Consider the following 21,603-nt stretch of genomic DNA (forward strand, 5'->3'; position numbering starts at 1 on the left):
AAACCAGGGATGCGGGAAAGTGGAAAGAAGAGGAGTCATTGCTTTTGACTTCTTCCATGGTCAACCAGACCGGCAAAGCAAACATCCATAGCTTTCATTGTTCAACATTCTTTCCGCTACCCGTCCTTGAAATAGAACGTCCAAACAAACAGTCTTTGTTCTTTCGCCAATTCATCTTCTTCGAACAAAAAGTGTCATTAATGCATCACTTACCCCATTCTCACCCAATCAGACAATGGCATTCTTTCTCCCGTCGCCTCGCAAGGCTCCTAACACGTGAGCCATGCTTTTCCCAGACCAATTCTCAGCTTCTTCTCAGCTTATCTTCAAGAGTGATGATATCCGCGACAGCCGTACCCAGGGTAACATTACCGCCCCCTCAACCTCCTCAACCACCCTCCCGGTCTACCTCCCGGGCCCGGTCCCGCATCCCTGTCGCCACACCATCTACACTCCCCTCTCTCCATTCTCTCCCTCCCCTCCCTCATCATCTTCACCAGCTCCTCCTTCTTCCTCAAGACCACATCGTCCCGTCTCAACATCTCATGCCATAGCGTCAAGAAACCCGGCTTCCTCGATCTCCAAGTGGACTCCCTCGCCACTCCTTTTCCCTTCCCTATCCCATCCATCCGCCCAGTTCCACCGGCACCCCGACCCTCACTGTCCTCACTCCTTCCTAGCTCACCCACCTCAACACCTTCGACCACATCAACATCCTGAGTTCCTGATCCCTCCCCAAGCTCATCCTCATCCTCACACTCACTCCCCTCAGGCCTCTCAATCAACCCCTTCAAACACCCCAGTAAATCCTCCCAAAGCGCCACTTGCTCACTCCTAACCTTCCCACCTACTCCATCCTCCATAGCCTTTTGTCTCCCAGGTCCAGCATATACTCTCATCCGTCTCCTCACCCATCCCAGAATCCCGGCTCCAAGCGCCATATCCCTCCACGATGGAGGACCATCCTTTTCGCCCACTTCCTATCTCACCGTCTCCTTCCCGTCTTTCCCACCGCCTATACAAATACTGGTGTTGAGGACCTGTACGCACGGAACGCGAAGGTTGCACTCCTCCGTTCTGGATACTAGGGCGTGTACTCGAGCAGCGAAGATGGGAATCTGTTCCGCGAGAAAGAGTTCTTTGTCGATGAAGTTGTAAAAGGCTTGGCATTCAAGGCGAGAGATGGATGCTTGTTGCCGGAGACCAGGGATCAGATCGACGCCGCCTAGGCAAATCTCGAGTTGGGTTAGGCCGTTGGAAAGATTGGCGGCTGCTGCGAACATGTGGTTATTTCATGCTCGGATTTCGGCGTTTGTTTCTGTTGCAGCGGTGGGAAGAGTAATGTTCGGCTCAGGGTTCGGGCTAACAGGTGTGCTGGGGATGTTTAAAGCAAGCACATCGCCATCCGGGTCAAAAGTGTCGGGTGGACATGGGATGTCAAAGTACTCGGTTGGAGTTGGTGGTCTTTGAAGCGTGGCCGGGGATGGCGAACGGAGCGGACTGGTGATAGCTATGGGAGGGATCGTGGGAGGAACGGCCGAGGGTCCTCTTTTAGACTCGAAATAAACTCGTTTCTGGGACTTCTGTGGTGGAAGAGGCACATCACTCACAGACGAGGGCACAGGCTTGCGTTCAATTGCGCGGTTTGACATGGTGAAAGCTGCCTGATTTTGGCATCTGGTCTTCAGCTGGAGAATTGTGAGTGCATGTTCCTTCATTGTTGAGAATGATGGACAAGATATAAACTTACCTGGGTATGAATTATGCGTTCCCCCGACGAAGCCAGTGGCTAGGCGTGGAGTTAAACTTCGGGATAATAGAGCAGTGACCGCGACCAAAGGTTGACGTGTTTGGCTTGTGAAGCACACAATGACCAAAAGACATGATCAAAGATGGGGTACGTAGTCGCTAATGCCTCTTGTCATCACGAACGATTTCATGTCAGGTGGTTAGCATGCGTCACAAGCATGTCACCGTGAAGAACGGCATGAAACACAGCGGCAAGAAGTTTCCCATGACAACATTTGGAATTATAGCTGTCAGTGAGAATATGGCCAAAATTGTACAGAGAGTGACAGATCTGCTCCCCTATTACTTTTGAAGATCCCGACTCCTCATCGACTCGACTCTTCCACACCTCTCAATACATGACCACGCCGTAAAGATCAAGCCTTTTTGTAAACACAATTCTATCTGACCACCAATTCACCAAGAAATCCCACGACTGTGACCTCATCCCTAGGGCGGAACAACAAGCCGTAAAAACATGCAAATGGTATTCGACATATTAACACAATTCCCAAGCGGAACAAATGAAACGAAAGAGTGACAGAACCGCTTAGAATCAAGATCAAACGACCTGTCGTGAAGCACACATCTCAGTCCTTCAGCGACGGATAGACCAACGAAGACCCTTCTTCGCCTTCACTTCCTCAGAAACACCCCAAGGCTTTTGAGGAGTAGTGGCAATGTTTGGTACCAGTACTCTATTCCGTAGAGGTCGACACAGACGCTACCGAAGAAGGGGTGGAAACGACTGAAGACACTGCATTGGTATCGACAGGAACTGATGCGGTAGAGACGCTCAGAGAGAAAGCAGAAACGGTAATCTGCGCAGAACGGGGGTGAATGTGACCCTTGCCGAACTCGGTCTGGGGAGGAGGAACCTCTTCAGCGGCAGAGGACTCGGGCGGGGCATCAAACGACAACGTGGGAATCGCCTGCTCATCCGAAGAGCCGGTGGGCTCGGGAGTCACAATGGGAATGCTCTGATCACCGCCGGCGGAGGTAGGCTCAATGGGCTGGTCACTATCAGGGGCGCTGGTGGGTTCGACAGGCTCGGCAGTCAGCGTGGGAATGGCTTGACCCTCGTCAGAAGAGGCGGCAGGCTCAGCAGTCAAAGTCGGGATGGCCTGCTCGGCGGATGCAGTGCTGACAGGCTCCGGAGCAACAACCGAGGGAGTCGGGGCCGCAGAGCTAATCACAGCAAGAGTGGAACTGCTCAGCATCAGGACGGTAGACGAGTCACTGGAAGGCGCCGAGCTGATGACAGCCAAGGTTGAGCTGCTCAACATCAAGACAGTGGACGATTCCGAGGACGAGGCGGGTGCAACAGCGCTGATGTCGACATAGCTGGTCGAGGACTCGGTGCAAGTGGTGTCGATCGAGTATGTCGGCCACAAGGTGACAAGAGAGGGACCAAAGCCACCGTTCTGACCTGGGTCAAAGAAGGCACCGCCATTGCTGGTTGTGCAAGAGGTGGTGGTGACCAGAGTGTTCTGAGGCCAGACAGTGAAGATTGAAGGCAGAACAGTGACGACTTGAGGACCTTGAGCAGGTGCCGTCGCAATCACAGCGGAGGGCTGTGCCAGAGTCAAAGTGGTCGCAAAAGCACCACCACCAATCGCAGAGGGAGAGTTGAGACCGTTGCCAGAACCATTGGGATCAATGGTGACAATGCTTGGACCAGAGGCAGGACCAGCACCCGAGCCAGAGCCTGAGCCGGCACCGAGAGTAGTGGTGAAAGCGACAACCGAGTAAAGACCAGGGCCGATGGGGATGGTTTCCGAGACGACAACCTCCGAGACGGTCAAAACAGGACCCGTGGGTAGAGCCGCGCCAGCTCCGCCCTGAGTGATGGTGAAACCGGAACCGGCACCACCGTTAGGTGAGCCATAGCCTTGAGGACTGCTTCCTTGCCCGCTTCCTTGAGGACCACTGCCGGAGCCAAAGGGACCATTGCCAGAGCCGGAAGGTCCATTACCAGAACCAAAGGGTCCGTTCCCTGAGCCGAATGGGCCACTTCCTGAACCAGAAGGACCATTGCCAGAGCCTGATGGAATGGTGAAGGTGAGAGCAGTGGCAAAGCCAGTCGCACCGGGTTGCAGACCACCGGCAGCTCCGGAAGGTGAGTCAGTGATAGTCAAGATGGGACCAAGGCCAGAGTTTGGTGAGCCATAGCCCTGAGGACCATTGCCCTGAGATCCACTGCCTGAGCCAGGAGATCCAGAGCCAGGAGAGAGGGTGACGGTAAAAGCTGAGCCAGATCCGTCATTGCCTTGTCCATTACCCTGAGGACCACTGCCCTGTCCGGAGCCTTGGCCATTGCCGGGGAAGTTGGGTGAACCGTAACCTTGGGGACCATTGCCCGGAGATCCACTGCCTGAGCCGGGGAAGCCTGAGCCAGGAGAGCCAGAGTTGGGAGAACCGGAGCCAGGAGACAGGGTGACAGTGAAAGCAGAGCCAAACCCGCCGTTACCCTGACCGTTACCCTGAGGACCGTTGTCTTGTCCAGAGCCTTGGGGTCCACTGCCTTGCCCGCTACCAGGCGCCAAGGTGACAGTAAAAGCAGGACCAGCACCATTTCCACCAGGTTGGACACCTCCGGTAGGAGCAGCACCGCCCTCAGTGATGGTCAAGACGGGACCAAGCGAGTTAGGTGAGCCGTAGCCTTGAGGTCCGTTGCCTTGAGAGCCGCTACCGGAACCAGGAGAGCCGGAACCAGGGAAGCCAGAGCCAGGAGACAAAGTGATGGTGAAAGCAGAGCCAGATCCACCGGCACCGGGCTGGACTCCTCCAGTCGCCGTGGGGGCAAGTTCGGTGACAGTCAAGATGCCAGGAACACCAGCAGTTGAGCCAGAGCCGCCATTGCCCCCGTTGCCGGGAGTCAAGGTGAGGGTGAAAGCTGATCCAAGACCAGACACAGGCGCCGAAGCTCCCGAGTCGCCGCCGGAGGGGATGGTGACGACGATGGGTGAGCCGTCAGGTCCAGTGACAGTGATGACCGATCCACCGGAGCCATTCTGACCAGGAGCGTTGGAAGGAAGTTGCTCAGTGACCGTCAAGACATTGGATGGGCTGTTCTGAGTGGCTGCTGGGTTGCCGCCGCCAGGGATTGTGAGAACAGTAGGATACCCATCAGGCCCGGTGATAGTGATGACCTCTCCGCCTGGGAACGAGCCGCCATATGGGGTGGCAGAAGGCTGCGCGGTGATACCTCCGGCACCGGCAGGAACAGTGACGATTGATGGTGAGCCAGAAGGCAATGCCTCAGTGACAGTCAGAATCCCTCCTTGGCCGGCGTTGGTGCCAGCGTTGCTCTGAGGAAGGGGAACAACGACCGGGGTGCCATCAATGGTGATCGTGAACTCGCCATTGTCAGGGGAGCTGCCAGATCCAGACCCTGTTCCAAAGCCAGTGGGTGATGGACCCTCAGTGACAGTCAAGACGTTGGATGGATTGGAGCCAGAGCCGCCGCCGACAGGAACAGTGACAACATAAGGCGAGCCAGAAGTGGGAGTGATGGTGTAGACCGTGAGGCCACTGGGAAGAGAACCAGCACCAGAACCAGCACCAGAGCCAGCACCAGAGCCAGCACCGGAGCCATATCCGGGAACAATGGAAGAACCGGTGGCAGCAGTAGGCTGAGCGGCCGGTGCCGTTGCAGGAACCGTGATGGTGAACAGAGTCCCAAACTCAGAGACGACAATCTCCGACGAAGCAGGCGAGGTTGCGAAAGGCGAGGAACCGGATGCAGGAAGCGTGATGGTGAAGAGAGATCCCGAATCGGAAACGACAACCACGGAAGGTGTGGGCGAGGAACCAGATGGGAATCCAGTCACACCAGGAGTGTAGGTGACAACCACGGGTGTAGCGAACCCATCAGACGGGCCGAGAGTGACAGTGACTGGAGAAAATCCAGAGGAATCAGTGGGGTTGGAACCAGATCCGAATGGGTTGCTGCCACCACTTCCATAACCAGCAGGGACTCCGCTACCTGAAGGAGATGAGCCAGATCCGGAACCAGATCCTGAGTCAGATCCCAACGATGGCTGAATGGTGTAGGTGACAGGATAGGACGACTCGGTCTCGCCTGGTCCAGCAGGAGCAGTGTAAGTGACAGCAATGGGAGAGCCACCAGCAGCAGATGGAGAACCAGCAGGTCCAGTGACGGCAACCACGCTAGGCTGATCACTGCCGCCGCCGTAGCCAAAAGGATCGCTCGCAGACGAACCAGAGCCGGAACCGGAGTTGCCAGGAACAGTGACGGTCAAGACACCAGATGAGCCATTGCCATCAGAGCCGTATGAGCCGCTTCCAGAAGAACCGCTGGAACCAGTGGTTTCGGGAACGACAACAGTGACGACGCCGGACGGACCATCGCCGCCAACGGTAGAAGGAGAAGCACCAGAGGGATAGTCCGACACGGGAACCGTGACAGTGACAAGGCTGGGTTGGCCATTGGCGCCGGTGAGCGTGAGGGTCAAGCAAGTCGACTGATCATCATCGCCTGAGCCAGACGAGCCACTTCCGGGGGCGAAACCAGATGCATCAGGAGTCGGCGGAACTGTGACGGTGACCGGAGCCAAAGGGCCATTGTAAGGTGCTGAAGGGAAACCACCATTGGGGAAAGCGGAGGTAACTGGAACGGTGACAGTAATAAGACTCGGCTGGCCGTTGGCTCCAGTAAGCGTGAGAGTCAGGCAAGTCGACTGATCGTCGTCGCCTGAGCCAGACGGGCTGCTTCCAGAACCCGAGCCGCCGGCAGAGGGGAAAGCGGTGACGGTGACTGGACCGGAGGGGCCGTTGTAGGGCGCAGAAGGAGCACCGCCGACGGGGAAACCAGAGCCAACTGGAACAGTGACAGTCAAAAGGCTAGACTGACCATTAGAGTTTGCTCCAGGGATTGTCAGAGTCAAACAAGTCGACTGGCCGTTGTCGTAACCAGGACCGCTGCCTTGGCCGCCCGAGCTTGAACCCGGAGTGCTACCGGCAGGAACCGTGAGAGTGACTGTGGGAGCTTGGTTGCCGGAGCCGAGGCCTGACTGACCAGCATCCTGACCAGGGTAAGACTGAGTGGGAGCGCCAGCTTGGGGAACAGTCAAAGTGACAGCGCCGGGTGATCCATTGTCTGCAGAAGCAGCTGAGCCGCCATAAGGAGGATAGCCGGTTTCGCCTGATGACCCGCCGTTCTGACCGGGCTGAGTGGCCTCCGGAACAGTGACAGTGACGGGCGAGCCGCCATTCTGACCGCCTTGTCCAGGAGACGAGCCGGCGCCAGGTGTCAAAGTATAGACGCCAGTGTAGGCAGGAGAGTCGCCATCAGCGGGGACGGTGTATGTGACCAAGGTGAGACCCGAAGGGACAGAGCTGGAAAGTGGAACACCAAAAGGACCAAGTGGGATAGTCAGATCAGTCGCTCCGTATGGAGAGCTCGGGTCGCCAGATGGGTAGGGGAGGTTGGGTGCCACAGTGAGAGTCTCGACAAGAGGAGTGGGCATGCCAGGCTCGGCAGGAATCGTGTAAGTGATCACGAGAGGAGTGGGGCTACCGAAGAATGGTGGGTAGGACTCTGAGGCGGTCGCAGGCAAAGGGACAGTGATGGTGTTGCCGGAACCAGCGTTGCCCGAGCCACCAGGTCCGGCTGTGAGAGCGTCGGTGCATGTCGAAGAAAGGAGACTTCCAGGCACTTGTGGACCAGCCGATGGACCGCCAATGACAGTGACAAGCGAACCAGATGCCGCGCCATCGAGGCCAGGAGCTGAGACGATGGTAGACCATGACCCAGGACTGTCTGCAACGTCGGGAATGGTGACAGTGAGCACAACAGTGGCCGACTGGTTGGGACCTTCTGGTATTGTGAGAGTGACGACTTCACCAGCCTGCCCAGATACTTGAGGGACAGTGACAGTGACTCCAGCTGGAGAGGAACCGGAGCCTGAGCCTGAGCCTGAGCCTGAGCCTGAGCCGACGGGGATGGTGACTGTGATGCCGGAACCCGGGTACCCTGGGTAAGCTGGGCTGGCAGATGCTTGGGGAGCAGTGACTGTGATGACTGAACCGGGGGAGTTGCCGTTGCCGTTTCCGTTTCCGTTTCCGTTTCCGTTGCCGCCAGCACCGGAACCAGCCCCAGGTGTATTGATGGTGACGGTTGATACTGGGATGGTGACTGTGCTCATGGATGGAGTTGAGAGAGCCGTGACAGTGATGGTGAGAGGCGAGAGAGTGCCAACAGAGCCGAAGGGAGAACCGAAGGGAGAAGGCCCAGTGGTGCAGATGGAAGAAAGAAGACCATTGTTGTCAGAACCAGAAGGTGAGCCGAATGAACCGGGAGACCCGGCACCAGGATCAGAACCGCCAACAGGAACCGTGAGAGTGAAGACCGAACCGGCCGCGGCAGTCGGAGAGTTGCCGCCAGGGCCAGTGACGAAGACAGTGCCCTGGGCAGTCTCAGTGGTCGTGCAAGTTGTGTCGATATCGTAATCGAGGCTGTGAAAGAGACAAAGTCAGCAACGTGAAAACGGACAATGGGATCAAATGGAAAAGGACTCACTTGCGAGGGACAACAGCACCGGATGTTGTCCAGGCTATGCCGGAGAGCACGCCCAAAGACGCGTTGAGACGCATCTTGGAGTCAGCAACTGGATGCCGAAGTGGTGATCCTGCTTGTCAAGATGACGAAGGGAAGATAACAATTTGGACACAAAGTAGGTGATAATGAGCGTGATGCCAGAAGAGAAAAGGCCAAAAGGCAAGAAAGTGGCGGGAGATCTGGCGATGCCGAGATCAACAAGGCAGAGAAAGATCGAGATGAGGGGAGAAGGATGAGGAGGATGAATCGAGAAGAACGACAAGGGGAGGGGAATGCTGTCCTTATGTAGGCCATCTCTAGGGCCATCCTCGTCTCCAACCATTCAATCAGATGACGGGAGATCGGGGACGAGCAGCATGTCGACTTCCTCTGCAGTTGGTGTTCGTGGGATTGGGGAGGAAGCGGTTGTGGTGGAAGTGGGAAGATGTGCATTGTGGGCGAGGAAGAGAAGGCAGGCATGGAATTCAATCGTGCAAGAGTCGACAAAGTGGGAAAAGCTTCATGCATGAGAACCCACTCAGGACTGCAATGGGAAATGAGAGAGATGATGTGCTTGGTTGGCCATGGAAGGAGCTCTACGGACCTCAATGACCGGAGGGCCGGAACTGGTCCATGTGAGGTCATCAAGAGAGACGTTCCTTCCTCAACTGTCACCTCTGTTTGCGGGAGGACTTGGCCATCGAGATTTGAGAACGAGAGTCTCCACCCGAACTTCTTTGTCCTTTCCTCAGCATATCGCTCCTTCCTCAACATATTCGCGTGATGGCCAACACGCATCGAGGAGACTGGACACTCTGACTTTGCAGTGGAGCAGCAAGAAGTCATCTTCGTCCACCTCGAACCGGTAGGAGTGGAAGGAGCCCGGCCGCACTTCCCATCGACAGTCGTCCCCAACCAAACCCAGTCGAACAGGAAGTTTCGGACTGCTGACTACAGGACAGGCAGATTTCCACGAGTCGTCCCCAACCGAACAGGAAGTCTCGGAGTGGGCCGACCGGGGCAGGCAGACTTCCACGGAGACGGGAATTGCAAATGCTGAGGAGCGCTTTCCTCGCCTGGAAGACTGCAGGCGCCCTCTGCGATGCTGATGAAACAATCCGGACCAGCGTCTCGTCCCTTCCTCCCTTCGTGTGCCTTTGCTGCCTTGACCCGGGGCGTCTCTCCTTCCGCCCACCTAGCCCAAGGCACCTCAGTCGAGTCTGTCTCCTCCTCACGACATCGGCCTAAAGTGGAAATACTGGCTGCAAAAATCCTCTCTTTGGAAACTTCCTGCCACTCGGGCAACAAGGTCAACGAGGATTTTCCGTGGCGGCCTTCCTCCCAGGAAACTTGGAAGGGTCTCGCAGCAATTGAACCCCATTCTTTCCAGATTTCCGTTCTGTGTCGAATTCGGAAACAACACGCGCCACCTCCCGATCCACGCCAGCTGCCTTTCTCCTTGGACGGAGAGAATGTAGGCCGTCGATAGAAACAGAGAGAGGGACGACCGAACGGCGTCCCGACCAAGCAGGTACCAAGGTGGGTGCTGCGGTATTGCACTGGTGGGTGGTTATGCTTTCCTTTATTCCTGGTTCCTGGTGTGTGGAAGTTGTGTCATCTTTGCCAACAGAGTGCCTGGGGGGTGACAACCTCATGAGAAGTACGAGACACGGCGGTGGGCAGATGTTGGGCCGGACAGTCGAGTAAGAGTATAGTGTACAATAGCTGTAACATTGATTGGCAAGACTAGAGTGACTTTCTAGTGATTAAGTTTGGGTACCTAAAACAAGACGAGGATATTCGCTGACCTTGGGAAATGGGAAATAATAGACAATACGTCTGTCCCTTACTCCAGCCACGGATCTATACCGGATCATCATGGTAGATGCCATCATGGTACACAGGCTCTTCGGGCTGGTTCCGGGCAGCCTGGTCATTGGCAGTAACGGGCCGTCCAACTCTGACCCGCGACCTCTCCTCCAGTTTTGTCACCCACAAAGCGGCTCCAGCACTGGTAGTCAAGAGGAAGAAGAAGCTCAGCACGGGTATCAGCTGGAGGACCATCGCTATTGTTCCAAACCAGGTGTACTCCCAAGACCAGTAGCTTCGCTCCCTCTTCATCTCCTTCTTGGTCAACCCTCGCAACTGGAACCATCTGTGATGCGACAGCTTTCCGTATCGAGCACCGGTAATCATGAGAAAGGCAACCGTGCCACCGTACGGTATCAGGTTGAGCGGCAGAAAGACAATCAGCTCCATGATTTGTTTTAGACTGAAAGGTTGGAACTCGGCCTTGGTGGTCGGCTTGCCCAACATCTTGACGGATGTGGGCGCATCGGGGAAGAGCAGACGATGGGGCGCGACAAGGTCGGTCAGACCATGGTTGATTAGCGTCGCCTGTTAGTTCGATGGTTAGCAAAGTTTTTCCACCATCCAGATCAAGAAGCCCAACTCAACCTACGTCAAAGATATCCACTTGGGCCTCGTCGACAAAGAAGCCCTCAAACAGACCCTGAATCACCACATGGCCCTCTCCAAGCACGAGCACTATCGCATTGAACCAAGCTCCTGCCTTTCCCTGGAAGATCATCAAGAAGAGGAGCTGGGGAATAAAGGCAAAAGTAAAGAGGAGCAGATACACCAGGAACGAGATGATGGACAGCGGAAGCAAACGGCCTAGGAATACGGGGTAGAATTCGGGATGGCGCAGAAAGTAGTAGATGCCCTCGATGGGGTATGCGGCGGCGCGAGAAGCACGACGGGCACGATCGATGGGGCCGCGAAAGGGTCGGAGGAAGAATTTCATGATGCGCCACAGCAGCGGACTGCTTCTGGTCTCGCCATTGCTGGCTTCGGGCAGTGAGGGCATCGCGACGAGAAGGTGGTGGTTATGCGCCGGCGACGGGTTCAACTTGCAAACGGATTCGGTTCGGTATCGGAAAGGGTCTAGGATATCGCCGTCGTCGAAGGATAAGGCAGAATGTTTCGGTCACAGGAATCTGGGTGGAAAGGTTTGCGACAAGTCGACACCAACGGGGCGGGCGGGCCTGACGTCGGCACCTCAAGTGGTCGCAATTCGCGGTTCTTTGGGTTGGTCCTCGGGCTTGTGGTTGGCGAGCATCAAGCGCCTGGAGCTGGAAGGCACAGTGAACTGCGGGGTACTTTTGTGCTCTAACAGCGGGGCGGGGCCAGCTGTCAACCCCACATTCAGAGCCCAGCACGGGACTCCGACCGACGGCACTCCGCTCAGAGACGAACATGTGGAGCCTGGATCACCGGGGCGACGGAGCCTTGCACGCTAGGCAAGCCTTATCAACTGCCATCATTTGCTGGCGGCGCGCTGAGGTCCAGAAGTTTTCCGACTAGGTATCGTTGATTCCAACGTTCTATCCAGGCGCGAAACAAATCCAGAACAAGCAGGGCAATCAATCCACATGGCCGGGTTCACCCTTCGACAACGAAGAACTATTTCCTCTTTCGTGGCACCAGTTGTGGCATAGCACCGCATAGCGCGACACCCCAATGCCACCTCGATCCCCGACAGGCGACAGCACTCGAGCGATGCCCAACACGGTCGAATCGGATCGACTCCCCACGCCAGAGGACCTGTTAGTGGACAAGGACACGGTGACGGCCAAAAGGCGGACAGCACTCAACAGGTCTGCAGCGCAACCCTGAGGCTACTCTGGGCGGGCCATGGCGTCGAATCCAGAAGGAAGGGCCGGGTCGGATACGCCTCCGGTGCAGCGTTGTGATTGAAGGGTTGGGAACAGGTGCCGTTGACAGGAGACAGTCGACACTGTCACAGAAGCAACACACTGTCTTTATGCGGGAGCTCCCGGGGATTAGGGATTGTCGCAACGTCGTCCTCCCCTCGCCTCGCTCTGACAGCCAACCGCAAGCCAACCACATGCCCGACATGGCGCTACTTGGGCTACTCTGAAAGTATTGGGCCCTGTCGGCGATGTTTTGGAACTGGAAGTTGACTTGTTTCCGTTGCTGGATCTGGAATCCCGCTCGGAGGGTTTTAGTCTTTTTTGTGAATGGCTGTTGACACCACTTTGTTGCCTGACAAAACTCTGGCCATCTCCTCTCCTCTTAGCGCGCGCGCACATCAACTCCCGTCCTTCATTTCCTCTCTCACGACTTCCACAAGTTCCTGATCTACCTCGGCGTACCAAGCATTCCTTGTTTGCGTTGCTTTGCATCGTACAATTGCCCTCCCGTCCAATCTGCAGCGGTCGTGCTATTCCCACTGTTGCGACCCGAAGCTTACGAAGTCTCCCAGCACTGCGGTACACTAAGTGCTGGGCAGTCAGCAACTACATGATATACACCACCAACGACAGCACGCCTCCCACGATGGATGCATCCACACCATCCACAACACCTCCCACGGCCTTCAGAGGAAGCGAAGATGAGAGGGCAGACCAGCAGAGAAAGAGGAATCGGATTCGGTTTTCGTGTACCACATGTCGAGAGAAAAAGTAAGGCCGCTCACCACCGCCACCCGTATTCCGTCGATATTCACCCTGTTCGCACTCATGGCTGACCAGGGAAAAGACTCAAGTGCAACCGACAGTCACCCTGCGACCAGTGTATCAAGAGGAATGTCGCCTCAACATGCAACTTTATTCCCTATGCCCAGAATGAGCCTCGCCCACCCCCATCAGTCTCGGGCGCAACACCCGGCTCAGGCAGTGGTAGCTCTCGCAACAGGAAAGGGCCTCTTCAGGACATGACGGCGGCAGCCCGCCTTCGGCACCTCGAGCATATGGTCCAGGTCTTGAAAGCACAAATGCGCCGTGAGGAGAGCGTTGGTGCGGACGTCCCAGCTTCGTCTAGGGGTATTTCCCCCGTCCCTCCCTCGCCCTCTGTCGGGTCAATGTCGCAAGAGACGCAGCCCGATGCAGGATCAATGGCCAAGGGGACAGCAGGCGCCATGGCCGATCCGTCAAGATATGTGGAAGTCATCCACTGGGAAGCAGTCCTCGACGAGGTAGGCATACGTGGACTTTGTTCAAGGAAAAATATCTAACCCTAACCCCGTCGTGTCCAGATTACCACCTTGACCAAGAATCTCAAAGCCTCAGATGAAAGCTCGGAGGATGAAGAGGAAGACTGTTCTCCCAGCAATGTACCAGAACGCTACCCCGCCTCAGTCCTCTTTGCTGGCGGGTTTGCTCCTGTTCCCTTGGCTGACATGTTCCGACGCCTGCCACCGAAGCCAGTATGCGACCGTCTCCTGAACATATTCTTTGAGGTAAAAGACCCCTCCTGGTCAGTCTTCCATCTCCCCACGCTTTGGAAATACTACAATGCGCTTTGGCAAGAAGGGGCCGAGTATTCGTATGCCGACCTGGCCTTCTTCTTCCTCTTGTTCGCCAACTCCGCCGTATTCTGTAGTCATACGGGAGAGGCAGTTCCTGGCAACCTAGGGAGCCCGATGCAGGCATACAGCATATTCAAAACCACAGGCGCTCACGCCCTTGCGCTTTCTGACTACAGCACGCCAGGAAAAAACAAGCTCGAGGCCCTGTATATGTATTTTATCATTGAGTTTATCGGCCAGCCAGACGCACCGCTCAGCACGTCCATCATCTTTTCCAACATAATCCGACTGTCCATGCATATGGGGTTACATCGGGACCCGAAGCATTATCCTACCATGAGCCCGTTTGAGGGTGAAATGCGCAGGAGGCTCTGGTATCTCTTCGTCGAGGTTGATCAGGTCGTCTCGTTCCAGTTTGGACTCCCTAGCAATATCCAGCCCCGCTTCTACGACACCGAAATCCCTCGCAATCTTCTCGACGAAGACTTTGACGAGACGACCAAGGAACTTCCGCCCTCCAGGCCCGAATCCGAGTTTACCCCCATCCTCCTGAACATTGTGAAATCTCGCATGATACGGGCCTTTGGGGATATCACAGCAGCCATGTGCTCGAGGAATCCAATCAGCTACGCTGAAGTCATTCGTCTCGACAAGCAACTTGAGGACGCCCACAAAAGTCTTCCTCATCTCCTCCAGTTTCGCAGCTTCGCCGAGTCCACGGATGATCCTATCGACGTCGTCATGCAGCGGTTTTGGATGGAGCTGATGTATCAAAAGGCCAGGATAGTGCTGCACCGAAGATACATGGGCATCGGAAGGACGGATAAGCGTTACACGCACTCTCAGCAGGTCTGTTTGGACGCGGCCACCAAAACATTGCGATGCCAATACGATGCTCACTGTGAGCGACAACCAGGGGGGCGACTGACTTCGGAGAAGAAAAACGGCTCGTTCTTCCGAACTAGTATTAGCAATCATGACTTTCTCCTCGCCGGCATGATCCTCTGTCTCGAACTTTCATACATCAAAGCCAGGGAGAAAAGGGAGGCATCTCCCGCTGATATGCAGTCTGACACGGTCGAGAACGATGTTATTTCGAAGGATCAGTTGATGCAGATGCTCGAGACCTCGCGGCAGATCTGGCAGTCGACAAGGAAGCAGTCGGCCGAAGCGAACAGGGCGTTCAAAATTCTGTCGAAAATGCTGTGCATGTCAACAGGAGCCGTGTTCGAAAGCAGCCCAGAATCATCGGGTAGCGCATACGACTCCTTTCAGGCGTCTACCATGGCAAACGAAGAATCAGGTAAGCAACCTTCCTATCTTGTTCCTTAGACTGTAGCTTTCGTTCTACAGCATAGACTAACACTGTTTGTCAGGTTCAGGCGCTGTACCGATCGGAGTCACCGGAGCGAACCCCTATTACTATACACAACCTCAGGCTCCCACAACCGTGAACCAGGTCGTACCTGTTGCCATACCTATAGCGATGCCACAAACGGCAACAATCCCGATTGCCGAGCAGATGCAGTATTCCCCGGCGTGGCAGCCAGACCTCCCTCCGCCAATGGGGCCTGTGGACTTTTCCCCCTATAACACGATGAGCCAGTTCATGGATCCGAGCTTGACAGCAGACTGGGTAAGCAAAAATAGATACTCGTTGATCTGGGCTGCAACGACAAGCTAACATGGATACAACAGCACATGTGGGATAATCAGGTCCAGAACGGGAACGTTGACGAGCTTCAAATACCCTGGAATACGTTCTTCCACACTCCGATGCCAGGCTATCAATAAATGACTTAAGGGCACAATACCACTGCTTGCCAATAACCGAGGTTCTGGAGGTCTTCCATGCGTGCCACGATCTGCGATTTCTTTGTGGTATTACTGAAGGCATCGCGAAACAGCAGCGAGCCGCTCGTCCCACTCCATGCCTCGTGAATCTCCGGCTTACTCATGACGGAAGGGCGAAGGGAAGGGCAGTCGCTTACGGAACCCAAGATGGTCAGGAGCGACAGCCACTTGACCCTCCTCCTACATGGCTTGGGTCTGTTCCAGGTTATCCCCTTCTGCTGGCCTTCTCGATTTCAGTATTTCGAAGAAACCCACCGACACTGATGCATTCATTCGGCACAATGGAAATGTTGTGCGTTCTGGCACCAGACTCGGATCGGGCGCTGAGAAAACAATACCCGGAGCACCAAGTCCGATGTTTCCCGTCGCGGCTTGGCGACCGTTATTCTGCATTCCGGTATCCGGTATCCGATATCCTTGGCGCCGGGGTGCGCTGCCCGATAAACCACCGGCCCCGCTCCGCATGAGCCGAGATCCGAGAGAGCCCGGTCGATTTACCCCTCTTCAGTTAGCTCCGATACTTACTAATTGGAACCGCGGAATTACTGCGCCGTTGGCATGTGTCATAAAATCTGGAGTTACCCAAACCGTTGGAATTTTGTATCGCGATCATTGTCAACACTTGAAGGTCTTCTATTCGATCATTCTCTGACATTTTACGGTGGTGATGCAAAATAATCCAGCCTCATTCCTTGCTACATAACACATCCCTACAGACCCCGCCGTGGAGTTCTTATTCCCCAGTTTCTCCACTAGTTCACCTGATCTCTCGTCCGTAAACCGGCGCAGATATTTATCGATCACCGGTCTGCATCATCACCACGCAGTACCACACCAACTCGGTGCAAGCTTCACCACTCGTCACTCTTAGCGGCGTCAGTAGCAATTGCACGCCAAAATGGGTTCCACAGTAACCATTTCCCCTTCCACTGGGGCAGAGGGCAACTTGGACATGTTCAAGAACGACATCCTCATGCTCCACGTGCCTCTTCCCCCGGACCAAGCCTGGATCGACAAACTCGAAAGCAAATACCCCGGCTTCAAAGTCCGGTGGGTACATCGCTCATGGCAAGACTACGGGCGGGACGATGAGAGCACGGCGCCGGAGGAGTATGATGGCGTTACCATGCTGTGCTCGTACTACCCGCACAAGGCCGAGTTGTTGCCCAAGTTGAAATGGGTGCAGCTTACCAGTGCTGGCGCGGATCCGTGGTTGCAGCATCCGTTGTATCTGAATAAGGATGTGGTGTTTTGTACTGCTAATGGGTGTCATCCGTGAGTTGTCCCTTCCACGTGTTGAGAGAAAGTAAGGGGTGTTGACAAGTTGCAACACAGCCCCCAAATAGCCGAATGGGTAATCGGCACCTACCTAATGCTTTCCCACCATTTCCTCGCCTACCATGACGCCGCTGTCAACGACGGGAAATCCCAAGTCCTCCGTCACCTAACCACCGTTGACTCTCCCGGTATGCGCATGGGCATCCTCGGCTACGGCGCCATCGGCCGACAAGTAGCCCGCGTCGCTTCAGCTCTAGGCATGGAAATCTACGCCTACACGCGCCGGCCCAAACCAACCCCCGAGTCCCGCAAGGACGACTCTTACCACGTCCCCGGCACCGGCGACCCAGACGGTGTCATCCCCGCGAAATGGTTCTCCGGCCCTTCGCGCGACGACATTGACAACTTCCTGTCCCAAGACCTGGACGTCCTCGTCGTCTCTTTGCCCCTCACGGAATCAACCAAACAAATCATCGGCCGGAAACAATTCGACATTTTGTCCAAGAAAAAGACCTTCTTGTCAAACATCGCCCGTGGCCAGCACGTCGACACCGATGCGCTGGTGGAAGCGCTTAAGGAGGATAAGATCCGCGGCGCAGCGTTGGATGTTACGGACCCCGAGCCTCTACCGGAGGGACATGAGCTCTTGAAGATGCCGGGCAAGTGCTTCGTTACGCCTCATGTTAGTTGGCAGACGCCGTACTACTTTGAGCGGGTCAAGGCTATTATCGAGGAGAATCTGGAGAGGATGAGGAAGGGGGAGAGGTTGGTGAATTTGATGGATCGGGAGAGTGGGTATTAGATTGGATGCGGGAGGTGCGATGGGATGGGTGTGGGTGGGTGTGGGATTGGGTTGTGGTTTTGGATGGGGCACGGAAAGAGTCGTGAGAAGGGGTATGAGAAGGAATCGTTTTGGGAAATGAGGGTATTGGGAAGGCCCGAGGAGAGTGATCATAATCAAGGTCATTTGCGCCATTTGACGACCTGCTCCTGCACTGGGTTTCAAGGACGCAGTGAGAAAATTTCGCAACAAGCAGTAACAAAGAAGCGAACAAACGTGGTTCGAACCTGGAAGGTGGTGTGATGCAAAGTGTTGAATGGGCAGGACCATGGAGCAAAAAGCAACTGCAGGCTTGCGAGTGGGGTGCAGTGATGGGGTGCGAATTCCATTCAGAAGTGTTCAGCGACAAGTCGGGTCTCCGCCTTCGACCCGCGGACGGACACAGCGAACGATACCACTTGAGCAAAGATGGCCATGACAATCAACCAGAGGAAAGAAGGAATTACCAAAAAGATGCTCGATATCAACTGCCGATCCATGTGCGAATCAGTGATAGCTGCCAAGGGACCCAAGAAACAATGAGCCTCAGCACCGCCTTCCTGGGCACATTTAACGATATCTTAACAATGACGCGGATCCTAGGGTGCACGTTTTGTCCTATCGTCTACCGAGTGGTTTATTTCCTGTTCCTGGTGACTCCACCACGATGCTGTCAAGATAAGGTTTTTGAGTTTGGTCCAGACCTTGGCCTACGCGTTGACGTCTGTTTGAGACCCTACGTCACTGCTTCCGGTAGGCTCCACCGGGGGGACCCATGCTCACACCACGTACCAGGCCCGATCACAACTCCGGGGTCACCGACGGCTTCCCTTTTATATGATCGCCACTGTCTGTTCCTGAACCAACGTGCGACATTATCGACTCACCTTTGTATCACCATCGCATTCCTGCCTTCCTGTTCCCGAAACCAAACTACATTAGACGTAACTGCCGGAGACCAAACAACAATCACCATCAAAACAAAACCAAGCCAACTTCTTCTGCCCCAGTCCCTTTCCATGTCTTCTTCCTCCACAACCACATCAACTACCAACATCACTACCAGTGATCCGTCCACATCAACTCGCAGAGGCTCATCTCTACTCGACGATCCCGCTTTCAGCTCAACATCATTCGCTACTACTACCACACCGCAAACCAACCCAACAACAGCAACATCATCCTCAACAATGTCACCACCACCACCCGCTCCCCCCATCGGACACGGTTCCTCTTCTGAGCATCACGAGATCAAACGCCGCAAGTCTTCACCCTCCACGCGCAGTCGCAGTTCGACCCCTTCCGCTGCCGCGCCTTCTGTCCCCAGCATCTCCGTTCCAGCACCCACTTACCCCTCCGACCACCGCTCATCCAGCTTCTCCCACCAACCATTGCCCTTCCAGCACCGCCGCTCACCCAGTGGCACCTCCGACCACCGCTCATCCAGCTTCTCCCACCAACCATTGCCCTTCCAGCACCGCCGCTCACCCAGTGGCACCTCCGACCACCGTTCCCCTAGCCCGGGCAGCAGTAGCACCCCCTTCGTTCTCCCTCCTGGAGTTTCCATCAGCCAGATCACACCTAATGTTTTCGTCGGGAACAATGCCAGTTCTACGTCTATCCAGACGCTGATGCACTACGGTATCACATCCATGGTTTCTCTTCTGTCGACTGCGGAGCAGCAACTCAATGAGGAGGCCTGGAACTCGCCCGCTTTGGAGATGTTGGTCCCCAAGCAGAACAGACTGTTCGTCCGGTGTGATGATTCACCGGAGGAGGATCTGGTCGGGAGGTTAGGCATGATTTGCGAGTTTGTGCAGGCTCAGGTTGAGGGTCACGGCGGCGGGTTTGAAGGGGGTCTTGAGGTTCCTGGAGGTGGGCAAAGGCGTAGGAAGCCATCTGTCGAGGACGTGCTGAAGGATGTGTTGCCTGCCAGTGAGCTGCCTAAGGGGTTCAACACTGGTCAGGAGCCGCCGAAACCGAAGCAGAGGGTGCGGAGTTTGATTCCTGATGCGGATGGGAATGTCGAGGGATTGCCACCGAAGCAGCCGGCGGCCGCGAAGGGTGCTGAGGACATGGCGGAGTTGACTAGGCAGAAGTCGAGGAGGGAGTCTGGTTCGGCACCCGCACCACAGAAGCAACGTGTGAGGTCGTTGATCCCCGATGATGTCGAATCAGCTGGTGGGCCATCGACATCTCCGAAACCGATTCCCTCTGTTCCCTCTGGATCAATCCCCTCCGTTCCGTCTGCTCCCGTTCCCTCACTCCCGGGCCCAGGTCATCAATTATCATCTTACCTCCCACCAGGCTCCAGCTCAACACCCTCCCAACTCTCCGCTCTTTCACCCTCCGCTCAAGACGGCCCCTCCGGATCCCTCTCAAGCCTCCCTTCTCCCTCTGAAACCACCGGCAGAAAAGTCCTAATCCACTGCAACCAAGGCGTCTCCCGCTCCGGCGCCGCCTGCGTCGCTTACATCATGAAGCAGAACCCAACCTGGTCAGTCGGTAAGGCCTTACGGTTCGTGGAATCTCGTCGCAAGGAAGTTGAGCCCAACGAGAATTTCAAGAATCAACTGAAGGTTTGGGGGGAGTGCAAGTTTGATGTTTGGCAGGATGCCTCGCTTGAGGTGGATGGAAAGAGTGTTGATGGCAAGAAGAAGATGGTTCCCAAGAAACCGTATGCTAAATGGTTGAAGCAGAGGGAGGAGTTGAGGAAGAGGGTGGGGGAGATGGGGGGATTGGTTTCACCTATGGGGAGCCAGGCTTAGGGTGCTGGTCTAGGGGATGAGCATGGGTTTGGAAGTGGGTTTGGGACCGCCGGTGGTGCAAGTGGAGGGAGGCATATCCAGTTCGCTACCGGTACACATTCAGGCCCGACGCTGCGCCAGAGGTTTTTGGCTGATAGCGCGAGGGTTCCTCCTACTCCTGGACTTGTTCGTTCTAGGACTAATCCTGATATTACTGCTGGTGCTGGTAATGGTGCTGGGGGTGCCAGTGCTGGTGGTGGTGCTGGTGCTGGTGGTGCCAGTGCTGGTAGAGCTCAGAGTGGTGGTTATGACGATGAAAGCCAGAATGTGAGGCATCTGTTGAGAAGAGTAGGAGGTTTAAGCCTGAGTCGAGAGCAGACGGAGGCTTTGGGGAGGATGTATGACAGTCAGAGTGACACAAATCAGAGTGACACGGGGAAAGATACCCAGACCGAGGATGGGGAATGAGTAAGTGGAAGTGTAGGAGAGCATACGGAACACACAAAGACCGACGGATATTGATCTATCAGATAGGATCATGGTCATGGTTAGATAACAGCGAGTCATGGAGCAGAAGAAGTAGAGAAGTAGTGTAGTCTAGCGAAGAATAGCATCAGCGATCATATACACCCATGAATTCGACTTGCCCACATTTAGTACACTCTCTAGGGTGGTGTTCCTGGTGCTTGAAGACTCTTGGAGAGTTGGAGGTAAGTACCTTTACTACCTCAACTAAACTAACAAAGTCAACCGACCAAAGGGCCACTCGCGCGCGTGATATTTTCGGTTTACCTTCTTTATTGCACGGATTATTCGGACCTTCGCCGCTGGAGGGAGACGCCCGAGATCTCGATACTCAATACTTCGACTTGGTCCCAATACGGTGGACACGGTGCGTGGGCGGTCAGTGGTTAGTGTACTTGATTTCTATTTTATTCCGAATTACCCTTTTTGGGCAGCAAGATCCCCTTGCGGGTTGCAGTGAGCTTTTGGACTGGAAAGATGGAAGTGGGTTATGTGTCGATACTTACTGGTCCTCTAGGGTTCGATATTTCCAGTGTTTTTTTTGGTTTTTTTTTCCTTTTCCTTTTTTTTCCCTTTTTTTTTTCTTCCGTTTTTTTGTTTTTTTTCGCTCTCAAAACCGGGTACTCAAGTATACATGGTCTCATGTTTCACTGTTTCCGTCTCTACCTATATTAATAAGGTACATTGATATCTGGAT

The 21,603-nt window shown here is 55.1% G+C and overlaps 5 protein-coding genes across 5 annotated transcripts; 3 read left to right on the top strand and 2 right to left on the bottom strand.

Moving 5' to 3' along the window:
* Window positions 1-1,998: 1,998 nt before the first annotated feature.
* SMAC4_07592 (uncharacterized protein) lies at window positions 1,999-8,450 on the bottom strand. The gene is made up of 2 exons (XM_066090654.1): window positions 8,333-8,450; window positions 1,999-8,268 (listed from the first exon to the last, which is right to left on the bottom strand). The coding sequence occupies exons 1-2, from the start codon at window positions 8,404-8,406 to the stop codon at window positions 2,487-2,489; spliced, it is 5,856 nt and encodes a 1,951-aa protein (XP_065947858.1). The 5' UTR covers window positions 8,407-8,450; the 3' UTR covers window positions 1,999-2,486.
* Window positions 8,451-9,949: 1,499 nt separating this feature from the next.
* SMAC4_07593 (uncharacterized protein) lies at window positions 9,950-11,750 on the bottom strand. Its single transcript, XM_003347990.2, has 2 exons — window positions 10,812-11,750; window positions 9,950-10,747 (listed from the first exon to the last, which is right to left on the bottom strand). The coding sequence occupies exons 1-2, from the start codon at window positions 11,217-11,219 to the stop codon at window positions 10,214-10,216; spliced, it is 942 nt and encodes a 313-aa protein (XP_003348038.1). The 5' UTR covers window positions 11,220-11,750; the 3' UTR covers window positions 9,950-10,213.
* A 122-nt stretch (window positions 11,751-11,872) lies between these two features.
* On the top strand, window positions 11,873-16,210 carry SMAC4_07594 (uncharacterized protein; the record flags this gene model as incomplete). Its single annotated transcript, XM_003347991.2, has 5 exons — window positions 11,873-12,009; window positions 12,914-13,349; window positions 13,410-14,985; window positions 15,059-15,318; window positions 15,381-16,210. 5 exons carry the CDS (start codon window positions 11,873-11,875, stop codon window positions 15,474-15,476), a joined length of 2,505 nt encoding a protein of 834 aa, XP_003348039.1. The 3' UTR covers window positions 15,477-16,210.
* Window positions 16,211-16,434: 224 nt separating this feature from the next.
* Window positions 16,435-17,616, top strand: SMAC4_07595 (uncharacterized protein; the record flags this gene model as incomplete). The annotated part of the gene is made up of 2 exons (XM_003347992.1): window positions 16,435-16,811; window positions 16,872-17,616. The coding sequence occupies 2 exons, from the start codon at window positions 16,435-16,437 to the stop codon at window positions 17,614-17,616; spliced, it is 1,122 nt and encodes a 373-aa protein (XP_003348040.1).
* A 1,208-nt stretch (window positions 17,617-18,824) lies between these two features.
* Window positions 18,825-21,106, top strand: SMAC4_07596 (uncharacterized protein; the record flags this gene model as incomplete). The annotated part of the gene is made up of 1 exon (XM_003347993.2): window positions 18,825-21,106. The coding sequence occupies one exon, from the start codon at window positions 18,825-18,827 to the stop codon at window positions 20,400-20,402; it is 1,578 nt and encodes a 525-aa protein (XP_003348041.2). The 3' UTR covers window positions 20,403-21,106.
* Window positions 21,107-21,603: the final 497 nt, after the last annotated feature.

The sequence above is a fragment of the Sordaria macrospora genome, chromosome 7, assembly GCF_033870435.1.
Source record: "Sordaria macrospora chromosome 7, complete sequence".
In the NCBI taxonomy this organism is placed as follows: Eukaryota; Fungi; Ascomycota; class Sordariomycetes; order Sordariales; family Sordariaceae; genus Sordaria; species Sordaria macrospora.

Bases quoted from the DNA above. Each gene is read 5' to 3' on its own strand.
- SMAC4_07592 (XM_066090654.1), bottom strand. From the start codon at position 8,406: ATGCGTCTCAACGCGTCTTTGGGCGTGCTCTCCGGCATAGCCTGGACA. The intron at 8,269-8,332 runs GTGAGTCCTTTT...TCTCTTTCACAG, and splicing joins GGTGCTGTTGTCCCTCGCAA to CCTCGATTACGATATCGACA.
- SMAC4_07593 (XM_003347990.2), bottom strand. From the start codon at position 11,219: ATGCCCTCACTGCCCGAAGCCAGCAATGGCGAGACCAGAAGCAGTCCG. The intron at 10,748-10,811 runs GTAGGTTGAGTT...TCGAACTAACAG, and splicing joins CCCAAGTGGATATCTTTGAC to GCGACGCTAATCAACCATGG.